The sequence below is a fragment of the Megalobrama amblycephala genome, linkage group LG4 (genome assembly GCF_018812025.1).
Source record: "Megalobrama amblycephala isolate DHTTF-2021 linkage group LG4, ASM1881202v1, whole genome shotgun sequence".
Lineage (NCBI taxonomy): Eukaryota > Metazoa > Chordata > Actinopteri > Cypriniformes > Xenocyprididae > Megalobrama > Megalobrama amblycephala.
This window is the reverse complement of record NC_063047.1, coordinates 50,634,928-50,662,064: the sequence shown is the minus strand read 5'-3', so window position 1 is coordinate 50,662,064 and position 27,137 is coordinate 50,634,928. Positions and strand designations below refer to the sequence as shown.

General features: G+C 40.4%; 1 protein-coding gene across 2 annotated transcripts; it reads right to left on the bottom strand.

Moving 5' to 3' along the window:
* Positions 1–4,734: 4,734 nt before the first annotated feature.
* Positions 4,735–26,701, bottom strand: LOC125267835 (PH and SEC7 domain-containing protein 1). 2 transcript variants are annotated; one of them, XM_048189842.1, is made up of 16 exons: positions 26,638–26,701; positions 26,107–26,179; positions 25,808–25,938; positions 24,690–25,237; positions 22,397–22,481; positions 21,084–22,035; positions 20,919–20,999; positions 20,649–20,820; positions 20,433–20,522; positions 20,293–20,336; positions 20,042–20,214; positions 14,589–14,659; positions 14,311–14,456; positions 14,089–14,233; positions 9,680–9,826; positions 4,735–6,400 (listed from the first exon to the last, which is right to left on the bottom strand). In XM_048189842.1, the coding sequence occupies exons 4-16, from the start codon at positions 25,095–25,097 to the stop codon at positions 6,116–6,118; spliced, it is 2,799 nt and encodes a 932-aa protein (XP_048045799.1). In that variant the 5' UTR covers positions 25,098–25,237; positions 25,808–25,938; positions 26,107–26,179; positions 26,638–26,701; the 3' UTR covers positions 4,735–6,115. The 2 variants fall into 2 exon arrangements, with proteins under 2 accessions (XP_048045799.1, XP_048045800.1); XM_048189843.1 differs by lacking the exons at positions 26,107–26,179; positions 26,638–26,701 and having other exon boundaries at positions 25,808–26,092.
* Between the last annotated feature and the right edge of the window lie 436 nt (positions 26,702–27,137).

The following is a 27,137-nucleotide window of genomic DNA, read 5'->3' as shown; positions in this document are numbered from 1 at the left end:
GTAGCATGCAAACTCTATTATTATGACATGAAATCTGCACACATTTTAATGACAATTAATTAGTGATCTTTTCTATTGAGCTTATTGTCCTCAAACAGTGTGTCTGGTTGAACAGCATTCCTCAAGTGTTCAGATCCAACAGGTTCATTATGCAAATGTGACCAAATTGTCTCATTGAAACCGAAAACATGTTGTTTACCTTAACAAAGTTGAGGTTAAATCAACTCAAGCTGACCAAAATAGAGCAATCGCTGATGAACAAATGTATTTTGAAACTCAAAACATTGAAATCCACCAGCAGGTTTGTCACATATTAACCCTGTACTGTTTGTTTCATTACAGGTGATATTGTTTAAATGTTTGACATTAGAGCTGCAGTCTGTACGTTTTGCCTCTTTGTCGCCATCTCTGTTTGAAACCTGCAATTGCAGTTATTTGCGGAAGCATCTTCTTTACGTGGGTTATGCATCGTAACGGCTCTTCAGCGCGGATGAATCTAATGTTTTGAGGTGTATGTGTGGCTGTCAGTCAACACACCAGATATACGCCTTGGAAGTATGACCAAAATAAGAAAAATGTCATCTGAACAAGTATGTCTGCTACGTTTGTTCTGACCACTTGAGAAAAAAAAAAAGTTTTACAATAAATTGCACTACCAATGGTGATTAAATCTAATGATCGCTTAGCTCGGATCACGTCAAACCATGCATATTATTATAATTGTTATGCTTTGTTCTCAAATTTGTCAATGTTAACAACATCAACATTGCGTGCCTATGTGTATTTAGTGTGTATTAGCGTTATTTGTAGATTTCAATTTCTGTATAGTCTAATCTCTAATTTTCATACCATTCGAATTTCATCTAAAGGAATTGTTCTTTTAACCTCAAAAAGAAGTTTAATGTTACTTATAATATGCCCCCTTTCAAAGACCCTGCCGAAATTTATTGAAGTTTATGCACTGGCCTGGTTGCATTCCCTATTTTACTCTAGCCACTCCGCAATCCGAGATTTCTTCATTACAATCCGCCATCAAAATGACAATTTTAATGATTCCAGCCGCTGTAAGAAGAAGCTACAAATGATCCTATAAAAGATAATCCATTCAAATAATATGTTTATATCAGTAGTATAATTTCAAATCAGTTTATTAATTATTTACGATGCCCATTAATATATATTAGAATACACTGATCAGGCATAACATTATGACCACCTTCCTAATATTGTGTTGGTCCCACTTTTACTGCCAAAACAGCCCTGACCCGTCGAGGCATGGACTCCTCTAGACCCCTGAAGGTGTGCTGTGGTATCTGGACCAAGATGTTAGCAGCAGATCCTTTAAGTTGTGAGGTGGAGCCTCCATGGATCGGACTTGTTTGTTCAGCACATCCCACAGATGCTCGATTGGATTGAGATCTGGGGAATTTGGAGGCCAAGTCAATGCCTCAAACTCATTGTTGTGCTCCTCAAACCATTCCTGAACCATTTTTGCTTTGTGGCAGGAGCATTATCCTGCTGAAAGAGGCACCCTGACTGGTCTGCAGCTATGCAGCTCCATACGCAACAAACTGATGCACTGTGTATTCAGACACCTTTCTATCAGAACCAGCATTAACTTCTTGAGCAATTTGAGCTACAGTAGCTCGTCTGTTGGATCGGACCACACGGACCAGCCTTCGCTCCCCACCTTGTCCGCCCATGACCCTGTCACGGGTTCACCACTGTTCCTTCCTTGGAGCACTTTTGATAGATATGGACCACTGCAGACCGGGAACACCCCACAAGAGCTGCAGTTTTGGAGATGTTCTGATCCAGTCGTCTAGCCATCACAATTTGGTACTTGTCAAACTCACTCAAATCCTTACACTTGCCCATTTTTCCTGCTTCTAACACATCAACTTTGAGGACAAAATGTTCACTTGCTGCCTAATATATCCACCCACTAACAGGTGCCGTGATGAAGAGATAATCAGTGTTATTCACTTCACCTGTCAGTGCTCATAATGTTATGCCTGATCGGTGTAAATGGGCTGAGTTATTTCAAGATGACTCTAAATAAATTAAAATAAAGTTAATAAAAATTATTGATTCAGGTTGTTTAACAAATATATGGTGAAATTCAGTATTGATGTTGCATTTTGTTGTCATAAGTAGACTCTAAATGTATAAAAACGGTGTAATAAACAAAATGACATTATGGTTTGCCAAATCTCTCAGCTTCACTTTAAAACAGTTCAGCTATTATTGATTGTGCTGTTGTTGTTTTAAGATATAATAGTTACAATCATAAGTAATATTTACGTAATATCTGCCGTGTGTCAGCGGCTGCCATTCTCCATTTGGAAACAAATGACCTTTCCAAATGAGAAAATTTGACTGTTTTGAAATTTTTAGGCACAAATGACCTTATTGTCTGAGAATGAATGCGTACAATGAAGGACAAATCATAACCGTCTGTCTGCAGTCACATCAGTGTAGCAGATCAAGATGTGTGGCATTCATCCCACACACACCACACACTCTCTCTCACACACAAAGCACACACTTGCCGACATTCAGCTTGCTTCCCTTCTGGGGATCAAGAATGCAGCCTCTCATTGTCCCGGCGGAGCATCTCTTCAGGCCGTGTTGTGAGTGGAGGTGATGTGGCCTAGCGCTGAGGCCAAACTCAGGTCATCGGCCGAGACGCCCCGGGCCACACAGACCTTCACCGCCTCAGAGACACAAACCAACACAAAAAAAGTATCTGCTAATAGAGGGACAGGATCAGCGTTTGCTCAAGATCTCTGAGTGTGTGAAAAAGGAAAGGGAGAAAGAAACACTCACAGACATAAATGTGCATTTAAGCCAATGAATCCTCATCTAAACTAGAAACTTCAGATCAACAAAACTAAAGTAAGAGGAGACGGAGGGATGGATAGAAATGCTACTTGTGAAAAAAAATGGAATTGGCATTTACTGTCTCTCACATCTCTCCATCTGGGTAAGCGACCTCCAACAAACAACACAAGATGAACACTGGGGAGTGATGATGTCTGCCTCTGAGAATGCCGGGCAGATGGAGAATGAGCGTGGAGAAACCAGACTCGAAAGAGCCGGAGTTAAGGCATCATCTGCAGCGTCTGAGCGCGAGCAACGACACAAAGAGGAATTCAGAGGGATGATGTCAGGAATTTTTGTGACAGACCAAGCGAGAACGAGAGAGATGGAGGTGAGTGCCGGTTAGGACCCTTAATGAAGTAAAGCCTCCGCTTGCCTTTTTAATTACTCAACCAGGCCTGACAAGCGGCCACAAAACCCTTCAGCCAGACGGACATGCAGGAACAAAAACACAGAAGAACTTGAGCTCACTCCAGTACAGGCGTCCTCCATTGGGCCGCGCAGACGTCACGCTCCACGGCTCCGGCGCTGAGCTCTGGTCATGACCTTCTGCCAAACACAAGAGCTTCAGGGAAAGATGTAAACGCTCAACTATAGCTGTGTGGATGCTACAAAAAGTGCTTAATTTCTTCAGTATTTCTGTGTGTAACAAGGCCGAAGCCATGTCTTGAACATTAGGGGGGACCTTTTTTGGGGGGTGGGTTTATTTTTATTTAAAGAAATTAATAAATTAAAGGGGTGGCTGATTATGATTTCACTTTTTTAACTTTAGTTAGTGTGCTGTTTGAGCATAAAAACATCTGCAAAGTTACGACACTCAAAGTTCAATGCAATGGGAGATATTTTCTATTACAGAATTCTGTTTAAGGACTACAACAAATGGCTGGTAGGGACTACAACGAGCTTTTTCCTGGGTTAGTGACATCACTAACCCTAAAATTTACATAAACCTCGCCCTTGAGAACATGCAACAAAGGGGGTGAGGCCATGTTGGGCTGCTTTAGAGAAGAGGAAGAGTTGTTGTAGTAGAGTGTTGTTCACATGCCGTCATTTTACGCCAGACTGCTTCACAAACGAGGGTCAATTCAACGCTGGATTTGCACAAAAGATTAACATGACGGCACATGATAGTGGATGAGTTGAATCAACTCCACAGCAACTACATAAATTTATCCACTAACCATTCAGAAACGTCCAGTTTCATTCTAAAAGTAAATCTCTATTTTGGCTGCGTTAGATTCTCCAACTTTGTTGTTGTTGAGCAACCGAAGCGCGAGGCAGGGTTGCCAGGATTTCACAACAAAACCCGCCCAATTGCTACTCAAAACTAGCCCAAAACCAGCCCAATCACGTTTCAGGAGGGGTTGCACAGTAAAAATGGGGGTAAAATCCACATTTTTGTCAGGGTTCTTCTGGTAAAATTCGCATTGCAGTGGCAAAATATCATGTTATTTGGGGTCGCTTCAACCCACGGACATGAAAAACAACCTGCAGCAAGTGTAAAAGTAGCCCAATTCCACAGGAAAACTGTGGACTTGGCAACACTGGCGCAAGGTGTTAAAGCTCCACCCTCTTCTGGAAAGCAGCAGCTCATTTGCATTTAAAGGGACACGCACACAAAAACGGCATGTTTTTGCTCACACCCAAATAGGGGCAAATTTGACAAGCTATAATAAATGATCTGTGGGGTATTTTGAGCTGAAACTTCACAGACACATTCTGGGGACACCAGAGACTTATATTACATCTTGTGAAAAGGGGCATAATAGGTCCCCTTTAAAGGATTAAAAGGAATTTAAGGGAATAAAAAAAAGAGATAACAACAGTAAAAGGTAGTTGTGAAGTAGTCCATTTAAACTCTTGGCAAATAATATTTTATTTAAAAATATGCACGTTCACTCTTGTTGGTATGTCTAATATGTCAAAAATGTATAAAACGTCTCTTGTCTGAAACTATAGCATGTTTTCAATTCAAAATGAGTTGAGTAGTTTGCATCACTGTATGTTACTGTGGGTCGTTAAACATATCCATCGTAAAACAGTCAAATATTCAATGTTTAGCTATATTTTACCACACACGTCACTGTAAAAACTAAAAGTGTTGCATTGGAATTCACACTCGTCTTCAGTGAACATTAAGCCCCGCCTTCTTTGATCTGATTGGCCGTCATTTTGACATTGATGAGTGCTTTTAGACCACTGAAGCAGACCAGCTTAAAAATATAACTTTTTAAACTCTCAGTCATCCAACAAACAAAGCGATGCATAATGGAGAGCAGCATTAAGAAATATCAAATATTGGGGGGGACAATTTGGCCATTTCCAATTATTGGGAGGGCTTGTCCCCCACAATGGCTATGGCCCTAACGTGTAATGTATGTTCATGTTGGTTTCTTGAACATAATTCTCTTCAACTTATTCTATATAAGTTGCTTAATTACAAAATATTTTGTCTAGCCATATTCAGGATCATACATCAGTACTTGCGTTGTGATTTAAGAGCACAAATCTGGGTCTATCCATGTGGCGTTCAGTCATTTTCTGACTCACTGACAGTTTGATTGTTTTTCCTCACAATCTGTTTACGTGTCAACAGGCGGCATTTATCTGATATTGGCTTTTCAGATCTTTATCAAGCCGACACATCCTGAGCATCCAGAGCCTGGAGGCACAATCCATCAAACACATCCTCAGCATCTGCGCTTAATGACGGGTTCTTGTTTAAATGAAAGGATATGAGAAATTCACAAACACTCAATACACAAGAGCCATTCAGCAGTGGCTCTATCAGAGGTCTCTTTATCACCATGATTTCAAACAGAGGAAATGTGGCTGGAACAAGTGTATTCCTGAGCGACAGCACTGAACACACACCGTATCCCTTCTTCACACTGTTTACTATGGTTGTGTTGACGACACATTAAACTGACCTCTCAAAAACTCTTATTGACATGTGATGGTTAGGAATGAGGTAAAAACTATTGTCCTTCATTTAAACATCTTGAGCAACATCTCCCTCTTGTGGACAGTATGAAGAGGGTCAATTAATAAGAGGTTTGTGCAAAAATTCTTTATATTTAAAAAGACTACAGTTGTTGCTCTTTTCTTTTTTTTTCTTTTTTTTTTACCTTGGACCAGACAGACTTTAAAAATATATTAAATGATGTAAAACTTTAAAGGATTCAAGTGCTTCAAGCATGACAGTTTGTGTGTAACAGTTCATTTTTTTTGTTCAAATCTCCTTGTTCCGCCGTGGAACTACGATCTTTCGATAGGTGCGTCTCTCTGAGATGTTGCGTCGCACTTTCACTACAGGCTGAGGAGGCGTTTCTAACTCCAGAGACGGACTGGAGTGCGATCGCTTCATCCCGGCATCAGCCTCATCCTGCTCCTCGTCCATCTCTCCTCTCCACAATCCCTCATCGAACACGTTCAGTCTGTCTCCGACTGATGAATCGGACGTCTGCAGCGTCTGCCAGGCCTCCAGAACTTTAAGATAAACCTCATAACGAGATTTCTGTGAAAAGAAGAAGACAACAATATGAAACAGCCGCATTTACTCATCTTTTACAGTGGATTTAAACTGAGACACTCACAGTGTGAAAAAATTCTCTAAACATCAAAAATTTTACAAAACTGTACAGATCTGGGACAAACATCACAGGTAGCAAAAGATGGCGTATACACCGATCAGGCATAACATTATGAGCACTGACAGGTGAAGTGAATAACACTGATTATATCTTCATCATGGCACCTGTTAGTGGGTTGGATATATTAGGCAGCAAGTGAACATTTTGTCCTCAAAGTTGATGTGTTAGAAGCAGGAAAAATGGGCATGCGTAAGGATTTGAGCGAGTTTGACAAGGACCAAATTGTGATGCTAGACGACTGGGTCAGAGCATAGACTGTAAAAAAAGATGGACGACGCGACGCCGCTTCCTTCCATTATAATGAACTGAAGGTAAAACGGACGATGATGGGCGTTGACATGTTGGAACCTGGGCATGCGCAGAAAGACTCGTCAGTGAAACCAGGAGGCGGAGGCGGAGTCGCGGTATCAAACTTCCGCCCAGACGTCTGCGTCATCAAGATCAGATCACCTATTTGTTTTATTATCCATTGTTTATTATATTTTTCTTTTCCTCCTCCCTTTTTCATTTGGCTTAAACGATGTCTTAATTACATCTGGCAATGAGGAATTTACATTTATTTGAATGTTTATTAATGCACATTGTTCAGTTTTAAACTATAAATTACTCATAACTAGGTCAAAACAACATATCGTAATTGATGTATTTTAAATAAATAAATTATACACAAATTAAAATTATACTTGTAAAAAAATATTCTGTTTCTAGAGCAATAATATTTTTGAAACCTCGGTAAAGTTGAACTAACTCTACAGCAGATCGATTGCTGTAACGTTAGACAGTGCTCTTTAATTAACTAGAGTAGGATTAGTTTTGTCCTGATAATTATTATTTTATACCCATAAAGATAATTAGTAACTGCCAGATTATGATCACCTGCTTTTTCCGTCATGGCTAACATTAGCCGTGTTATCTTGGCTAATAACATTTAGCTTATAAAGCCCACATTTAACGTGACCGAAAAAAACTCAGTGATCCGTCAGATCTGTAGGTCGGTTAGGACAGTTTACTGCTGAACAACAACTTTTGTCAGTGAAAAATAACACAGAAATCGAAAAATAATAGTTATTTATTCATCTTCAATCTCCCCTCAAAACTCCGACAGTCCTCAGAGAAGCTGTCAATCAACTGTAAATCGTGACGACACGCCCCGTTTCTATAGCACCAAATTGCTTGCAAAAATCAAACTGATCACAAAAATGAACTATTGAATATATATCAGCATGATAACAACTACCTTAAATGACCAAAAACCATCTTTCGGAAAATTTTATTGTATGTGTAATTAATTTTTTGTTATTTTGACAAGTGCCATTAGTTTGCATTGAGAGGGCGGGTTTATGACTTGTACTGCATCCAGCCACCAGGGGGCGATCAAAGAGCCCGCGGCTTCACTTTTCAGGACGTATGAGACACACCCGGGTCAGAGCATCTCCAAAACTGCAGCTCTTGTGGGGTGTTCCCGGTCTGCAGTGGTCAGTATCTATCAAAAGTGCTCCAAGGAAGGAACAGTGGAGAACCGGCGACAGGGTCATGGACGGCCAAGGATCATTGATGAATGTGGGGAGCGAAGGCTGGTCCGAGTGGTCCGATCCAACAGACAAGCTACTGTAGCTCAAATTGCTCAAGAAGTTAATGCTGGTTCTGATAGAAAGGTGTCAGAATACACAGTGCATCACAGTTTGTTGTGTATGGAGCTGCATAGCTGCAGACCAGTCAGGGTGCCCATGCTGACCCCTGTCCACCGCCGAAAGTGTTCTGCTGGGAAACCTTGTGTCCTGCCATCCATGTGGATGTTACTTTGACACGTACCACCTACCTAAGCATTGTTGCAGACCATGTACACCCTTTCATGGAAACGGTATTCCCTGGTGGCTGTGGCCTCTTTCAGCAGGATAATGCTCCTGCCACAAAGCAAAAATGGTTCAGGAATGGTTTGAGAAGCACAGCAATGAGTTTGAGGTGTTGACTTGACCTCCAAATTCTCCAGATCTCAATCCAATCGAGAATCTGTGGGATGTGCTGAACAAACAAGTCCGATCCATGGAGGCTCCACCTTGCAACTTACAGGACTTAAAAGATCTGCTGCTAACATCTTGGTGTCAGATACCACAGCACACCTTCAGGGGTCTAGAGGAGTCCATGCCTCGACGGTCAGGGCTGTTTTGGCAGCAAAAGGGGGACCAACACAATATTAGGAAGGTGCTCATAATGTTATGCCTGATCGGTGTATATATACGGGACTAAAGCTTTATTCCCCGTCCCTGAAATGACCATAAAAGGAACTTACAACGCTGTTTTTATTATCTGCACTTCCATTTGCATAGTGTGTCCAGACATGTGATGCTGCTGCTTTCAACAGAACCAACAACTATAAGACTAATACGGACTGTAAATGTCTGCTGTGCCGATGAGACGGTGTTTCTCAACCGTATGTTGCAAAACCGTTTTGAGTGTGTAGTCAAAGAAACAACAACAACAAAAGCTCTTTAGCAAAGACTTTGCTCTTCCTGTAGTTATATTGTCAATTAGTCATGAAATTACCAAACGTACCAAAAAATAGTTAGCTGGGAATGCAGGTATGATGTAACCTTAACCCAAAATACCACCAATTCTGTCTTTTTGATGACTGTGGTGGCTCATACCAGCTTACTGATTTTAGTGTATTAATAAAAACTAGTTTGGGACTGCAATTTAATAGCCTTACTTGTTTATTCATCAGTTATAGTGATATTCTTACAATTTATGTGTATGATAAGTAAAGTGATACTTTTATTCGTGTTAACTATTTTGAGAAATAAATTTCCTTGGTTCAAATTAAAAAAGTGGGTAGTGGTTTAATGACCATGGTCAAACCAAGGCATTACACTGTTAATAAAATGTTTTGATCAGTATCTTGTTTTTGAGCAAAATAAGGGAGAGTTCACCCACAAAAGAACATTTTTGGATGAACTATCCCTTTAAAAAGAGATACATTTACTTAAGGTGCAGCATGTTTTAAGATGTTTTGGATGAGTATCATCCCATATATTCTCATGCAATACACTTAGTTTTTTATCTCACCAAACTTCTCAGCAATTCAAGTTGTTTTGATGCTCATCTTGAGCGTTTGTGACAGTGTTATGAGAGCCTGACAGACGCACCTCGTACTGCAGGTACTCCTCTCTCTGCCGCATCTCCTCCAGCTCCCTGGTTTTGGTCTTCCTGCTCTCTGACGCCTCCTGCTGGAGCGCAGTCAGATCCTGCTGGAAGCTATGTAACATGGCCGCATGCGACTGCAACTGTTTGTCCTGATGAAACATACAGTGTCATGAAAATAATGCAGTGGTGACAAATACACTGATCGACATGCTAAACGAGACGCAGATGCTTGAAGTGTTTAATGACTTTCTCACTTTAGTGAAACCAAAGAAATAAATGAACAAGGAAGCTGGTATCTCACTAGAGAGGTGAAGAGCTTCCTCTGCGGTCACAAATAAACATTAATGTGAAAGAGACGTGTGGGTGTCACAGTTGAACTTGAGTCCTTAATTAACAGAACACCCCACCCGATATCCGACAGAAACACTCATTTTAGTCCGTACCCAACCCGACCCATTTGACATAAAAACTAGAGCTGTTCGATTCCTAAATTTTTGGAATTGAGTCCTGGTTCTGTAATTGATTTGAGTGGATTCCAAGAATCGATTCCTCCTTCTGTTTTCGATTATTTTTCAATTCTTGTTTTTTTAAAATGAAGGAACCTAATCTCGCTATCATGGTATTAAGGTTGTAGAAAGTAGCATTCTCATAATATGAAGGTACATTTATATACATTGATTTTAAATTGTAATTTTGGCTGCATTGCACCTGAAATGTGCATTTATTGCATGGATAGAACAAGACATGAAGTGTCTAAATGTGCACAACTCAGCTGAATGATGAAGTTTACTTTAACTGTACACTTTGCACAGAATTAATAAAGCAAACTGTACACTGAAATAGCTAGAACATTAACAACAACACTGGTATAAGAGCGTGTGGTTTATCTGTCAACCCGTCAAAGCTGTTTTTTACTTTAGCAAGTAGGCTCTCAGCCACTGATATGTGTTCTTGAAGCATTTTCTTTCAGAATTATTGACTGATAGAAAGAAAATGATTACAAAAACTAGCATTTTATTTCAAATGAAAATAATCAAGACCATGCAGCACTTAAATCTGTAGAGAACATAAGCCAGTTTCACCATAAAATAACCTCTGAATGTTTTTTGAACTGGTTCATTGACAAGAACTATCCAAAAGAACCTTTTTGAGTGTATTACTGCCCTCCACAGGTCAAAGTTTTGAACTAATGAACTAGCATATTGAATATAAAAATTAGTTCAAATTTTGTCCTGAGGAGGGCAGTAATACGCTTAGCAGTGTCTACACTGCCGGAATTCTAATAGAGAAGAAGAAGAGAGCTAGTTCAAGATGAGCATTTATGGTTAAAACTTCAGCTGTTTTCAGAAAATGAGCGATGGTTTCACATTGCATTAAACAACACAAGTAAAATAATAGAACAAATAATGTTTTAGACTATTTAAAAAATATTTGAACATACTCATCATTTAAACGCGATTTTCTCTTCTGAAACTCAGCAGTGTTTAACCTGGCTGCTGGTCCTCTTTGTAGCAGCAAAAATAGGCTAAAACTTTTATTTTAATTGTTAATATATTAAATATATCAAGCGTGCTCCCTTCAATAGAGAATACGAATCTGACGTCACGCGGCATTGAGTTCTGGGTAACTTCTTTGTTTATTTGCCATCTTGACAGGATCGCGCAGCCTTTCCGTTATTGAGTTTAGTGCAGTAATTTGTTTTCTGTCATGATTGTGAAAAATGTCACCATTGTATGTCATTAATGCTGCATCGATAATTGTGATAGTAACTCAGATCATCGTTCTGAGAGAAAACAAGACAGTGAAAAACGTTTTTTCGCCTTTTCTACGTGTAAAAACACCAAGGGAAGCAGGTCGAGGAGATGACGAGAAGACGCCGGATGGCAAATCTATTATTAATGGCACTGATTAAACCCACTGCTTATCACTCAATAAAAGAATGGCATTGCTAAGTGTTTTTGAACGTTTTGATTTAGTTTGGTTTAATAATTAACATTACCTTTGCAAGTCTGACTCTCACTGCGCTCGTGAATTAGCAGAACTTGACGGGGACATTCAAATGCTTAACAAGAAAAACGCTTCATGTGACAAACAAACAATTTTGTACATATTTATTAAAGCATACTGCGTGGAGATACGCAAATGAGCCCAAAATATGAACGCAACACGTTTATAAAAACGGTTTCCTCTCGTGTCCTCTCAAGAAAAGGCTTAATGCACTAAAGAGACCAAATTCTATTTACAAATAAAGCACATGCAGAAAACGGATGAGACCAAAATATAAACTTTCAGTATCACTTAAAATGCAAGCATTTTATACATTTTCTTCATAACGGTTTTTATAAAGGTATGAAATTGCTTAATGTGGTTGTCATTTGTTAAAATAAATATAAAAATACATTGTGTTCGTGTCCGTCTGTCCGCTGAATTTGACCCATAATCTCTGATTCTCCTCATCTGTGATCGTGGAAAAGGGGGATTACAATGACAACAGTTGTAGGCCTACTCAGTATGTTCGTTTAAGTACCATTTAAATGTTTCCAACAAATAAATGAATCGACTTTTCTCAGTGTGTTGATCACATAGATTTATTTGGATATTCATACGATGGCTGAAGCAGTGGTGAGCGTCCAGCGTGCGACACGGTAAACAGATCAACATTGTAAACGAAATTCTACAAAACTTCAGTGAAAAAAAATAAATAAATAAAATGATCATGCGACGCGATAAAATAGCTTCTATTCCCTGCAAACGATACCATTAAAAATGTTAACATTCCACTTAATGGCAGAAACAAAACAAAAGGTAAGCAAGAATCCGTATTAATTTCAGTACGAGTAATAGAGGGCGATCCTGTCAAAATGGCGGCGCCGCCTCGGCATGCAACGAGGCGTGACGTCGGTTCGCGCTGCATCAATCAGATGCATCAATCAGATGCTGCATCAATCAGATGCAGCGCAATTGGCTACAATGCTCAGCGCGGCAAATCGGGCTGTAATTAGAAGCCTGTCTCTTCAGACAGCGTGAAGCACGGGACAATTTGAAAGTAGCTGTCAAATGCACCGAATCGAGTTGAAATAGTCTTTACTATTGGACCCGCAGTCCGCCCGTCCCTACCATGCATCTGGCCCGTACCGCACCGCACCGCAGTCCACCGTTACATCAAATATTAGCGGGTCAACCCGCCTGTATGCAGGACTCTGACTCGGACCAACTACAGTGAGCATAACAACAGCGCGCAGCATCTACAGCCAATCAAAATCACCCAACTTTAGAGTTATGTTCACCGAACATTCACAGAATGCAACTGCAGCTCGCTTAAAATAAACAATTTTACTGTCCTTGGTGGTGTGGACACTAATGTAGTTATTGTTTTTTTTAGAGTGAACGGGCCTTAAAGGGTTAGTCCGCTTTTAAATAAAATTTTCCTGATAATTTACTCACCCCCATGTCATCCAAGATGTTCATGTCTTTCTTTCTTCAGTCGAAAAGAAATGAAGGTTTTTGATGAAAACATTCCAGGATTTTTCTCCTTATAGTGGACTTCAATGGAACCCAAACGGTTGAAGGTCAAAATTACAGTTTAAGTGCAGCTTCAAACGGCTTTAAACGATACCAGACGAGGAATAAGAGTCTTATCTAGAGAAAAGATCTGTCATTTTCTAAAAACAATACAACTGTATATGATTTATAAACACAAAATATCACCTTGCACGTGCTTCCGCTTTCCGCATTCTTCAAAAAGCTTACGCTGTATGTCCCACACCTTCCCTATTCTACTTACAGAACAAACGTGGCATGAGTTTCATTTTTTTTGGTAAGTAGAATAGGGAAGGCGTAGGACACACAGCGTAAGCTTTTTGAAGAATACAGAAAGCGGAAGCACGTGCAAGGCAATTATTTGTGTTTATAAAGCATATACATTTGAATTTCGCATTTTTTATATATCCGATCGTTTCGCTAGATAAGACCCTTATTCCTCATCTGGTATCGTTTAAAGCTCTTTGAAGCTGCAATTTTGATCTTCAACTGTTTGGAGGCCATTGAAGTCCACTATAAGGAGAATAATCTTGGAATTTTTTCCTCAAAAACCTTAATTTCTTTTCGACTGACGAAAGAAAGACATGAACATCTTGGATGACATGGGGGTGAGTAAATTATCAGGAAAATTTTATTTAAAACTGGACTAATCCTTTAAAGGGTTAGTTCACCCAAAAATCATCATTCTGTCATCATTTAGCCTACTCTCCCTCATGTCCAAACCAGGAAGATTTTCCTTCATCTTCAGAACACAAATGAAGATATTTTTAATGAAGTTTTTCATCATATAAAGTGACTGTGTCCACCCACACCTGCTGACTGATGGGCTGCGTTAGCCTCGGACAGAGAAGCAGATAAACAAGACGGTTACCAGCACGAGGTTTGACTGCGACGCGGGCAGGATGGGCCGACAGAACTTCCTCTGAGAGCCGACAGCAGCAGGAAAGGGTGGCGAGGAGTACAGCGCAGACACCAGGTTTATCCGCCCGATCCAGGAGTTCATCTGCTCCGTGGACCTGAAGGACACAAGATGATCACTCAGATGTGAATGTCACATGATTCTGGTTGAAGGAGAATTTGCACGCAAACTCACGCAGCCTCGAAAAGGAAGACCCTCCAGTCGGCCGTCTGCAAGCGAAACACGTGCGGCCGTTTGGTGTAATTCAGAGCTCGCTCTGCCAGAGAGTGATGAACGCTGACCACTTCCTCTGAGCTCTGGCAGTCCTTCACATAATCATCCTGGACAGACAGAGACACTGCTCACCAATGCCCACGTTCACTGTTATTCGTATTGATGCTTTGGCAAGGTTATATAAAAAGCAGACAAAGCAACATGCTGTACATGCATAACATCAGTATCTGGCAACAAACCTTCTGCAGGTAAAGCACCATTCCCTTCAGCATGGCATAGAATGTCTTCCAGCTTCGTTTCCCCCACGGAGCTGCAAATCAGTTCAAATCAGCATGTTAAATGTTGTCTGTCCAGTACTCTAGGGTGGGTCAAGATGGTCAACTCATTGACTAGACATTCAAATCTAGTTGCATGTTTAGCAATGGTGCTTTAAAGGGGATGAACTGTTAGACTTCTTGAAGAGGGCGACTGTCTAAAGCCCAAACTTGACTTTTTTTATACAAAGTACGCATGGTTAATCCCAAAGTATACTTCGCCTGTCCATGTCCGTGTCCACGCACCATCCGAATTGACGTAATTTTTGTCATCAGGAGAGTCCGCAGACGGCTGTACAGCCCAATTTTTTGAGACTGCGTGGACAGTCCATGTACAACAGTGCATGTGCAGGTGACTTGAGCACTTGAAAACAGCAGTCCACTAGATAGTGCACTTTCCTCGATCACGGCCAAAGGATTATACTTTTGAAAGGCTTGAGCACTCAACTTTGCGCGAGATAGGGCTGTGCGATATGGCCAAAAAATCATATCTTTGTAATTTTTGGCTGAATGACTATATACGGTATATATATCTCAGTATTTTCTACGTTTTTTATTTGTTTTTAGAAAAAAAAATCTGTATTTCTTTAAAAAAAAATAAAAAATCTTATTTCACATCCTGCCTAATGTTGTCCTACAAACAATGTTCATATTGAAGGCTATTTCTCCCGACTAAGCCTGGTGTCTCCCAAGGTTTTTTTTCTAAATTTTAACACCTGTTTGCCACCTGATGTCACCTGTTTGGGTTCCTTGCCGCTGTCGCCTTTGGCTTGCTTAGTTGGGGACACTTGACATTTGATATTCAACAGTGTTTTGATATGTCTGCATTGACACCATTTTCTTTAAGAGCGAAATGATACACCAGTTATCACTGTAAAGCTGCTTTGACACAATCTGCATTGTAAAAAGTGCTATATAAATAAAGGTGACTTGACTTTACTATTAAAACAAATATTGAGTGTATGCACGTGACGTCACCGTCAGCTGGAGTTGCTGTGGTCAGCTCACTGAGTAGAAAAAAAAATGAGTGGCAGCATTGGTTTCCAGCTTGAATGTCGCAAAAACCACACAAAACACCTCTAAAATGGGAAAGAGCTGTGAGAATGACTGTACAAATAGCTTTGACAAGAAACCTATTTTTACAGGCTGCCGAAAACTACAGAAAAGGGAAGCAAATGGATTGGTGCAATTCACAGAAACAACTGGACTCCAGTCAGTGAACATTGATATAAGTGATCACCCACATTTAGACCAACCTATATTGTATTTATATAAAGCATTCATGGGCAAATTTGCTTTATGTATTTCCTGGCGTCAAAATCATGCACATATAAATGTCATTAAACACGAATCCTGGCCACATGTCAACATCCACGGATCACTTGTTCTTTGGTAAGTTGTAAGGAACACTATCAAGTCCATCTGCCTTTAACTTAAACTGATAATTGTTTGTTTTCCATTTACATTTACATTTATGCATTTGGCAGACGCTTTTATCCAAAGCGACTTACATTGTATTATACTATACATTTGTATCTGAGTATGTGCAATCCCTGGGATCGAACCCATGATCTTGGCATTGCTAGTGCCACGCTCTAACCACTGAGCTACAAATCCAAGAGCTGATCCAAGAGCTCAGATACAAATCTGAGCTGATTTTTCCCTATTAAATCCATTCATGCAGCAGGTACTTGCCACTCAGTGCGTCCGAGGAGGGCGTCTTCCGGCGGGAAAGTGATTACATTACATTCTAAAATTGTAACATTACAAGCTAAAAATAAAAATAATGCTTTTTAAAGAATAAGTTAAATTCACTAAACTAAAACTGAAAAAAGAGAGGTTATTTTGATTACCCCATTACAGTCACATTACAGTTATAGCTATAATTAAAAAAACACTTACTTGTAGGTTAAAAATTCTACATATGGCACATTTATTGTTCAACAACAAATATTTTAGCAAATTGTATATTTTAGTCAGAATTATGGCGCGCATGCACGCGGCGGCGGAAGTCTATGAAGTTTAGCGGAGATTCGCAAGCAGAAGGCTCGTCCACTCCTGACAGCAAAATGTAAATATTTGCATGACTTTCCAACATTTACAGATGGAGAATATACCTGTGAAATGCAAGTTATGCACTGAGGAAAACACCACATCACAAACGCATTAAGCAGCTTAAGTATCTCACATGAATCTGTCAGAGACAAATTGCATTATGTATTTTTTTTCTCCGCTATTTTACAGATGCACTCGTATTAAACTAGGGGAGACCAGGGACAGTTGTAACAGGGGATGGTTGTAACACCTTGAATTACTCCAATCAGAAACAAACTAGAGTGATGACACTCACTGTGCACATGCTCAATTAGTTTCCCTCCATTCTTGCCATAAAGGGAGCCACATTTGAATCTTCCTGACAGAGTTATCTACAAAAGATTGTTTTTGAGGTAAAAAAATTACTTTTCTTTCTGATGTACTTTTTTGGATGCTGTTATAGGATCAAATGTCTATGAATTCAAACAAGTATTATTAGAATCACTGTTTTGTAAGCTACAAATAGAAATAGCTAACAAGTGTCAAACTAGCAGTCAAGCTAGCTCACATGAGATGAAATCATGGTTGGTGAAACTGGGACAGTTGTAATGCCCCGTTACAACTGTCCCAGTATCACCAACCAAGTTTCATTTATATTTTAAAAACTAATCAAGCTAAAAAAAACTGCATAGTTTCTCTTTAATGTGCAAATTAAAAGTAAAATGTGCAATGTGCATTGCAAATTAAATGTAAAATGTCATCAAATCACATTTTAAAGTACAGTGGGTACGGAAAGTATTCAGACCCCCTTAAATTTGTCACTCTTTGTTATATTGCAGCCATTTGCTAAAATCATTCAAGTTATTTTTTTTCCTCATTAATGTACACACAGCACCCCATATTGACAGAAAAACACAGAATTGTTGACATTTTTGCAGATTTATTAAAAAACAAAAACTGAAATATCACATGGTCCTAAGTATTCAGACCCTTTGCTGTGACATTCATATATTTAACTCAGGTGCTGTCCATTTCTTCTGATCATCCTTGAGATGGTTCTACACCTTCATTTGAGTCCAGCTGTGTTTGATTATACTGATTGGACTTGATTAGGAAAGCCACACACCTGTCTATATAAGACCTTACAGCTCACAGTGCATGTCAGAGCAAATGAGAATCATGAGGTCAAAGGAACTGCCTGAAGAGCTCAGAGACAGAATTGTGGCAAGGCACAGATCTGGCCAAGGTTACAAAAAAAATTCTGCTGCACTTAAGGTTCCTAAGAGCACAGTGGCCTCCATAATCCTTAAATGGAAGACGTTTGGGACGACCAGAACCCTTCCTAGAGCTGGCCGTCCGGCCAAACTGAGCTATCGGGGGAGAAGAGCCTTGGTGAGAGAGGTAAAGAAGAACCCAAAGATCACTGTGGCTGAGCTCCAGAGATGCAGTCGGGAGATGGGAGAAAGTTGTAGAAAGTCAACCATCACTGCAGCCCTCCACCAGTCGGGGCTTTATGGCAGAGTGGCCCGACGGAAGCCTCTCCTCAGTGCAAGACACATGAAAGCCCGCATGGAGTTTGCCAAGATGGTGAAAAATTAAGATTCTCTCGTCTGATGAGACCAAGATAGAACTTTTTGGCCTTAATTCTAAGCGGTATGTGTGGAGAAAACCAGGCATTGCTCATCACTTGTCCAATACAGTCCCAGCAGTGAAGCATGGTGGTGGCAGCATCATGCTGTGGGGGTGTTTGTCAGCTGCAGGGACAGGACGACTGGTTGCAATCGAGGGAAAGATGAATGCGGCCAAGTACAGGGATATCCTGGACGAAAACCTTCTCCAGAGTGCTCAGGACCTCAGACTGGGCCGAAGGTTTACCTTCCAACAAGACAATGACCCTAAGCACACAGCTAAAATAACGAAGGAGTGGCTTCACAACAACTCCGTGACTGTTCTTGAATGGCCCAGCCAGAGCCCTGACTTAAACCCAATTGAGCATCTCTGGAGAGACCTAAAAATGGCTGTCCACCAACGTTTACCATCCAACCTGACAGAACTGGAGAGGATCTGCAAGGAGGAATGGCAGAGGATCCCCAAATCCTGGTGTGAAAAACTTGTTGCATCTTTCCCAAAAAGACTCATGGCTGTATTAGATCAAAAGGGTGCTTCTACTAAATACTGAGCAAAGGGTTTGAATACTTAGGACCATGTGATATTTCAGTTTTTCTTTTTTAATAAATCTGCAAAAATGTCAACAATTCTGTGTTTTTCTGTCAATATGGGGTGCTGCGTGTACATTAATGAGGGAAAAAATGAACTTAAATGATTTTAGCAAATGGCTGCAATATAACAAAGAGTGAAAAATTAATGAGTCCATGTTTAAACTTTTTTGAGGTGTTCTACCCAATAAATAATTTTCTTGCATTATAATTTGACAGTTTCATCCTCTTTTTTTTTTTTTGTCATTTGTGTGAAAAAAAGGTAATCATTACTTAAAAACATGAAATGAATAGTCACAATAACATGACTGATAAATAATATTTTCTATTTTGAGTATATGATTGATTTATTATGTATATTTTAGACATGTTACAACCGTCCCTGACATGCGTTACAACCGTCCCTGTACAATGGGACGGTTGTAACAGTGGAGAGACTGTATTAAAATCAATTTTGCAACCTGTACATATTTCATAAAACCACTTAAATACATTGTTTCAGCAGATGACAGACTGAAGTTTATAATATAACAAATTGGTTATTCCAGTAAAAATGGTATTTGATGTATGGCTAAAAATTGCAAAAAGTGTTACAACTGTCCCTGGTCTCCCCTACTGTATATCAATAAACGGTATTGCCTCAATCCATATTGTATAAAAAATATCGATATATTGTACAAACTCGATAGAAAGTGGAAAATTATACCGGGCCTTAATGCTGTACACCGAGTCCGTTTTTTGAGGACTGATAGTTTGTAGAATCTAAGGTTATAGTTAATTATTCTTTGTATTTGTTGAATATCAATCAGTTACACTACTGAAGCAAACAAATTAAGGCATAACATTTAGTAGGGATGCTAGGCACATGTCCTTAACAATATCCAGTGACTACTGAATTGTCTCTAGCAATAATTTTGATCAAACAATTAAAATATACTCATATGTAGCTGTTCTTGTTGTAATTAAGTAACACTGACATTACCTGAGAAGTCAAAGTAAATGTCCCCACAAATCAAACTACGCTCTTGAAAGAAATGCATCTAAATGTTGTCTGGCGAACATGGCCTCTTTAAGACAAACTACTGCATATGTAACTTGAGACTTGGTTTAGTCCACACTGTGACTCACTGCGTTTGCCATCAATGTCTGCATGCGCTTTGCGTTTTAAAAAGCCTTTCTGGAACACAGTGGCCTTGGTGTCGTGAGGGAGATCCTGGAAGGGGTTACTCTTTGAGCGTAGATGTCCTTCCTGGTCTTGATCCTGCTCGAGCATCATGGATTTAGCCAGAATCTCATCCTCTCTAGGAACAGGGATAAATCAGATAAAACAGCAGATCAACACTTGAAGTCATTTCAGCACTGCAGGTTGGTTTACTCACACAGCCCACTGAAGCGGATCGGTCTTGATGGAGCTGTAGAGACTCTGACAGAGACAGAAGAAACAGAATTACTACTGACCACCACGGCAGTGTAGCTTCAACGTGAACAACTCGGGACAAAGATGATTTGACAATCACACCTTCAGACAGTCCTTGCTGAAATTCTCGCCTCCATTCATGCCCTCCAGATTTGACACAAATTCAGCCAAGGACATGGGCTTCCCGACATTCTGATGACACAAGTAAAGTATTACTCTTACAAAGATCAAGTGACGTCACACCTGGAGTCCTCGTTCAAACGTTTAGGGTCTTAACTACCCCTTTTTCTATTATTGTAACAGTTACGTGAGACTCACCTGTCCATGCAGGTCTGAGTTAAGCAGCATTATGGCGCATGTGAGCGTGAGCACCGATCCCGCTGAGGAGAAGGTGTCAGGATTACACTGCTGGAAACGAGAGGAGAAGCGCTGCAGGACTCTCTCACGCTCCTGAGTCTCACCGGTCAAAACCACCTCCTTCAGAAATGACCTAAGATTCAGAAAGAGCCCAAAAACACCTGAGCAATCTCTTGATGGAGATGCATCACTTGATCGTGTGCTCAGATATATTGGAAACGAGAAGCCTACCGGAGCGCTTGCTCCAGACTTTGCCTGGTGAAGTCAAAGAATTTGAGGTACTCTTCCCCAACAGCACGACTGAAGTCGTTGCTATCAAAAGAAAAGGCAAATAAGAATATTTGTTGGAAACACAATAGTTGCATTACACATCATCACTGCCAAGTAAAGACTTACTCTTTGTCCAGATGCCTGACCACATCTGTACGCTGAAAACCATCCAATCTGTAGAGCCTCTCAGCCAAGCGTTGAGCCTCGGCCCTGTTCACCATCTCAGCACTGCCGTTAATGCAAGGACCCGCGGGGTTTGTGTCCGGAACAGGCACCTCCTCTGTCATACGGTGCACTGATGTCATATCCTGTTCGTGTTGTTCCTCGTCCGCCACATGTTTCAGGTCACTGGACGGGTCTGGACACTCTGGTGGCTCCATCTCTGATTGTGGCGTCTGATCGCAGGGTTTCTGCTCATCTGAACATTGGATCTGCTCCGAGGATTCGCTCTCATCTGGTTCTCCCAGCTCAGGCTCTTGTGCTTCTTCTGGCAGCCCATTTTCAGGTTCAGCCTTTTGCTCTGAATTTACCAGCTCTTCTTTACATTTTTCTTGGTCTTGTTTGTTGACCTGCTCTGAGAGGTCTAAGTCCTGACTGTCATTATTCTGGCTCATCTCTGTCGCTGTAATGGATGTGCTCATCTTGTCCGGCTCTTGTGTCAGTATTGCTTCCTCGAGTCCCACCGAACCGGTGGTGAGGTCCGACAGCTGCTCTGCTGGTTCTGTTCGGCTTGTAATGAAGGTGTCCTGTGACTGATCAGACTGGACCTCTGTAGGACTTGACTCTTCTTTTTCCACACTGTCAGATCCTTGAATCTGATCCTGAATGTTGGTTCTTGCATCTGCTGATTCTCCGTTCGCTTCGATCTCAGTCCACTCTTGTGTTTGCTCTTCACTTCCTGAATCTGTGCTTTCCTCATGCTTGAACATTATTTTGGGAAGGAATAACATGCCGGGTTCCTCCTCTTCTTGCGACTGTGGTCTCTCTTGAACTGGCTGAATCTCTGAGTCTCTTGTGTCCATAAAGATCTGAGCGCCATCAGGTTCAAAATCATCTTCAGTCACATCTGCTCTGGAATCTGATGGAAAACAGCACAAATAAATACTTCCATGACAGATTTCAGAAGAAAATCAGTGTTCTCAGAGGATTGTGGCTTTCTGAGGAAAAAAAAAAGACCCTCCAGAACAACACCAAGAACAACAAGCCCAAACCTCTAGGATTGTAAAGGCTGATGGAAAACCGATGTGTATGCGGCCACATTTTAAAGGTTATGCAACTAGACATGTGAAGAGGAAGCCAAATCAGCCGAGTTAGCAAACAGTTCAACATTCACAGCTGACAAACACATGGCCATTTCACAACTCTCACAATTACAGCCACACCCATGATTTAAAGAACTTCTATTATCAAAATCACATCACCTCAAAAAATGACGTTACCTTCAATATCTGCAAAAGATGTGGAGGACTCCTCATGTGAAGGTGCCATTTGTGTTTGTGTATCTGATTTCTGTGCATCACATGCCTGTCGGGGGAAAAACATCAGAACAGATTCACTTCACTCAAACATTCAGTGCCTTTTGGTCAAATCTAAACCAGCTCACTCTGAATTCATTCATACAAACTCCACTTTAGGTTTTTCCAGGTCTAAATGGTGAACTAAAAATGTGAATCTTTTTGTTTGTAAACCACATTATAAAGTGCATATAAACAGTATTAAAGGGCACCTATTATACCCCTTTTCACAAGATGTAATATAAGTCCTGGTGTCTGTAAAGTTTCAGCTCAAAATACCCCACAGATCATTTATTATAGCTTGTCAAATTTGCCTCTATTTGGGTGTGAGCAAAAACACAACGTTTTTATGTGTGTCACTTTAAATGCAAATGAGCTGTAGCTCCCGGCCCCCTTTCCAAAAGAGGGCGGAGCTTTAACAGCTCAACAACAACAAAGCTGGAGAATCTCACGCAGCCAAAATGAGGATTGTCAGTGTTGGTGTTCAGCCTTACATTGTTCAAACCGGAGTCGACACTGATGGAGAGACTCAGGAAGAAGTTACAACTTTTAGAATGAAACTGGATGTTTCTGAATGGTTAGTGGATAAATGTGCTGGCCTTTGCAAACAAGCTTTTTTAATGTCTTGTCTTTACAGAAAACATACACCATTTTTCAAGACAATCACCTTTTTCACTGCTCTTTACAAACGTGTCAATTATAAAGTATATAAACAAGGTTTAAAATGGCAGACAGACATCTGGTCTCTAAGACAACAATAGCTTTAGCCGCATTCATAAAATATTCATATTCATAAAAAATAAACAGTGTGACATTTACTACCTTGAGTACCAACTTTTTAGCAAAGCCTGCCTTGTATTGCCCCTCGTTCACAAAGCAGTCTGATTTGCGCAGTCATATACGAATTTAGGTAGATTTTGGGGCACATTATCTTCAAAAATAAAACTAATCCACTGCGTCCTCAGTGGCTCAGATGTTGAGAGAAAATGAAGACTTTTATGTTCAGTCTTGCATTCAAAAACAGAACACCTAGGATTGCTTATGAGACATTAGCCTTGTCTAAATACCCACACTTGCAGTCTTTGCACTTGACCACTTCTTTACTTACATGATGTATTTCCTGTATTTAGCCTTAAGTGTTCAAGTGGGCGTGAAGACCGCAAGTGTGTGTAGAACTTTTGATTGCCCAATGAGACACACTTATAGTCTTGCAAAAAATGCAAGCGTTTTTTTAAATTATTATTTTCAGTGCTCTGCATTTTAAAATACACTTCTAAATGTCTGTTCAGTGGTGGCTATGCAACTAACAGAAGACACTATTTTAAAATTGTGGTGCTTTTTGAGTGATAAAAAGCAAATGTACAAAATACACATAGCCCACTCATCTTTGCATCAATAAAATGCGCAACACATTATATTTTATACCAAATTATATGTATTATATAATTCATTAAACTTACAGTCGTATGTTTTCCTTGACATCTCGTGATTTCGAGCACGTGAGTTCCCAAACATAATGCATGATGGGATATGCTTAGCCTAAAATACCGCTCAGAAGTGGTATTCGAGATAGTGTGGGTTTAGTGTGCATTAAGGGCACTGCACTTGGGCATTTTTAAGACATGGGACAGTCTTGAGCACGCACTTCCTGTCGCGTGCACAATTTACATTTACATTTATGCATTTGGCAGACGCTTTTATCCAAAGCGACTTACATTGCATTATATTCTACATTTGTATCTGAGTATGTGCAATCCCTAGGATCGAACCCATGACCTTGGCATTGCTAGTGCCATGCTCTAACCACTGAGCTACACAAGCTCTCAAGTGGCCAAGACCGCAAGTGTGGGTATTTGGACAAGGCAATTGTTGACACTACAGCGGCTCAAGCTGAGTGTGGAAACTATGGTAATGCAGGACTGTCAGTCAGCAGCTGTGGGCGGGGCCTGAGCAGTGTGATGTCACACTGCTCAAGAGTCAAAACACATGGCTAACTTGTCTGCTTTGGTTTAATGGGATTAAAAAAGGAGTGGGTAAATACTTATCATAGTAGGGTGGCTGTGTTCACACACTGCCAACACACATTTATGTCCAAATGCCATGTAAAAGAGCATTTTGCATAATAGGTCCCCTTTATGAAAGCAGGTCACCGGTTACTGATACGAGAACATGTCAACCAGAGAAACCACAAAGCCCTTCCGCTGTTTGGCTTACATACCTGGGAAGATGCAAGTCTGACGTCTGCTTGTGACTCGGCTTCAGGTAGCAAGTCAACAACGTCGTCCTGATTTGTGATATAATTGAGGTCTTCAGATGGTAGATTCAACGTCCAGTCAAACCCTGGTTCATCAATGGAGTCTAGTTCATGGTCCGATCCAGGAGCCGGCGGTTCTGCTGGGGTCTCGGGGGCGTCCCACTGCACAGTGGCATAAGACAGAGGAGAACAGGGTATGGTGACGGGGTACACGGTCAGAGAGACCCCGTGATCTGACACGTCCAGACCGACGCTCTTCAACGGGACGCCCTCGATCCCAAGGCTTTTTTCGTTCTCCTGCTTTATCCTCTCGATGTACTGCTTGGCCTCCAGGTAAGGCTCAGATTCCTGATAGTCTACAATATCCTCCATAGTCTTCTCATTTAGATCGTCATCATGAGGAGTTTAGGAAGGGCTTAGGTTCAGTCCTTGATGAGCAGGGCATCCATTTTGAGCTCGACACCGTTTCCTCCCACGCAGAACAAAACTTTCATCCAACAATCTCAAAGAGCCTGAAAGAGATTTGAGAAAACAAATGACATCTATATCATGACCATTCTATTCAACATGTGATCAAACATTTCGAGTATGCAAATGTTCACTTCAGTCTAATGAAAACATTTAATTATCCGTCATATACATCCTGCATTGACACCACAAAACCACCACAATTTAGAGCCATGTGCGCGAGACCGCCGAATCTTACATTTCTGCTATTTTAATGGAAGATCTGTAGACCAGCTGCTTGAGTTCAGCATTTACACAAAACAAAATATAAACGGCACACTGCAACAAGTATATGTGGAGTCGTGCAAGATAAGGACAGGGTTATTTCCTAATTATAAATTTCTCATGATATATGTCTAAACGACAGTGTTTGCAGAGTTGAAAACAGTCTGTCAAATCCACCCACAGAAATGAGCAATGAATCCATTTTTACGTGTCATTCATGAAGTCCCCCATAAGCCTTATGTCTGGTTTGCGTGTTCACGTTGTCCTAACAAGCAGCACACAATCAGTGACATGATTTATAAAATCAAATGTGATGATGGTTTCAAACAAAAGTAGAGAATGAAGCTCACCTCAGCCGTGTCCCTCTGTAAAGCCCACTCAACTCTTTTTTAAAGACACACAGGGCGGATGTGCTCTGCAATGACTTTTGCTCAAGCAGCACTGAGACACATTTGCACTTCCTGACCACAAACAACCTCCTCTGACACAGAGAGAGAGAGAGTGAGAGAGAGAGAGAGTTAAGGGTGAGATAAAGACAGACACTGTTAAAAAGAGAACAGTATGTTTTCTTGCCATTCAGAATCACTATAATCATCTTTAACACAGATAAAGACTCAAAGCCTGACAGACTGATGAAACATGAACTGACCCTCTAACAGTGATAGATAGATCATCAGCACATCACTTCCTGCTGCTCCTCACATCACCTCACACTTCCTGTGCTGTAGAGAGATCATGAACATGAAAATGCCAGATTATCATCTTTCTTCCAGTGACATCATGACACAGTTTAATCCTTATATCTGATCATCTGTGAAGGTCAGACTGTGTTTAAACAATAACACTTTAAACACTATTCATGACATTCATACTTAAGTTAGAGAAGCGCATTTATTTTAAAAGTAGATAGTTAAAAAGCACAATATTAATGTGTTTTCAGGCGATAGCATTTAAATGAACAGTCTAAGACATTACAGAAACCTGAAGGAAATGGTGCATTAAGTGTTTTCTCGAAACGCTCACAGATCATTATAAAGAAGATAATTAAATCTATGTGCAAAATCCTCCGCAAACGAGTCCAGCAGCATTTTTTTTCCTCATGCACAGATTCGGGTTAATGACACACGAGTCAAGACAAAACAAACACCATTATTCAGCACTGGAGAACTCATTCACTCACCGGCTCAGTTCTGCTCGAAATCTGTGAAAATATTACGAATTAAAAACCGATGCGCGTCTACAGGAAAGCGATCGTATGATTGGCTGATGGCAAAAGCGGAAACACACCTGACACCTGAGCCCCCCTCCCACCTGACGGCGTTCATTCCTCAGGCAGCAGGTAAAACCGGTTACCTGTCGGACACCTGATGGCCAGTCCGTCACGATTCTCCTTCACCAGCATATTTTTTAATCCCAAAAAGTAGTATATAATTCAAAATTAAAAACATTTTTTATCACAGTTGGGCTCTATTCAAATGCCATTCTACAGAATTGGTTCAAAGTCAGAGTTTGAAACGTCTTGAAAAAAAATGGCTTTTTCCACAAATTTTGTATGTATACAAATTGTATATTATCCAAGGTACACATTTCTAGTAATTGCACAGTTAATTCTCATATTGTATTTTCGGAAATTTTTGAATTATTTTTTTCTCTCTCCAAATTTGTCACTACCGAAACACA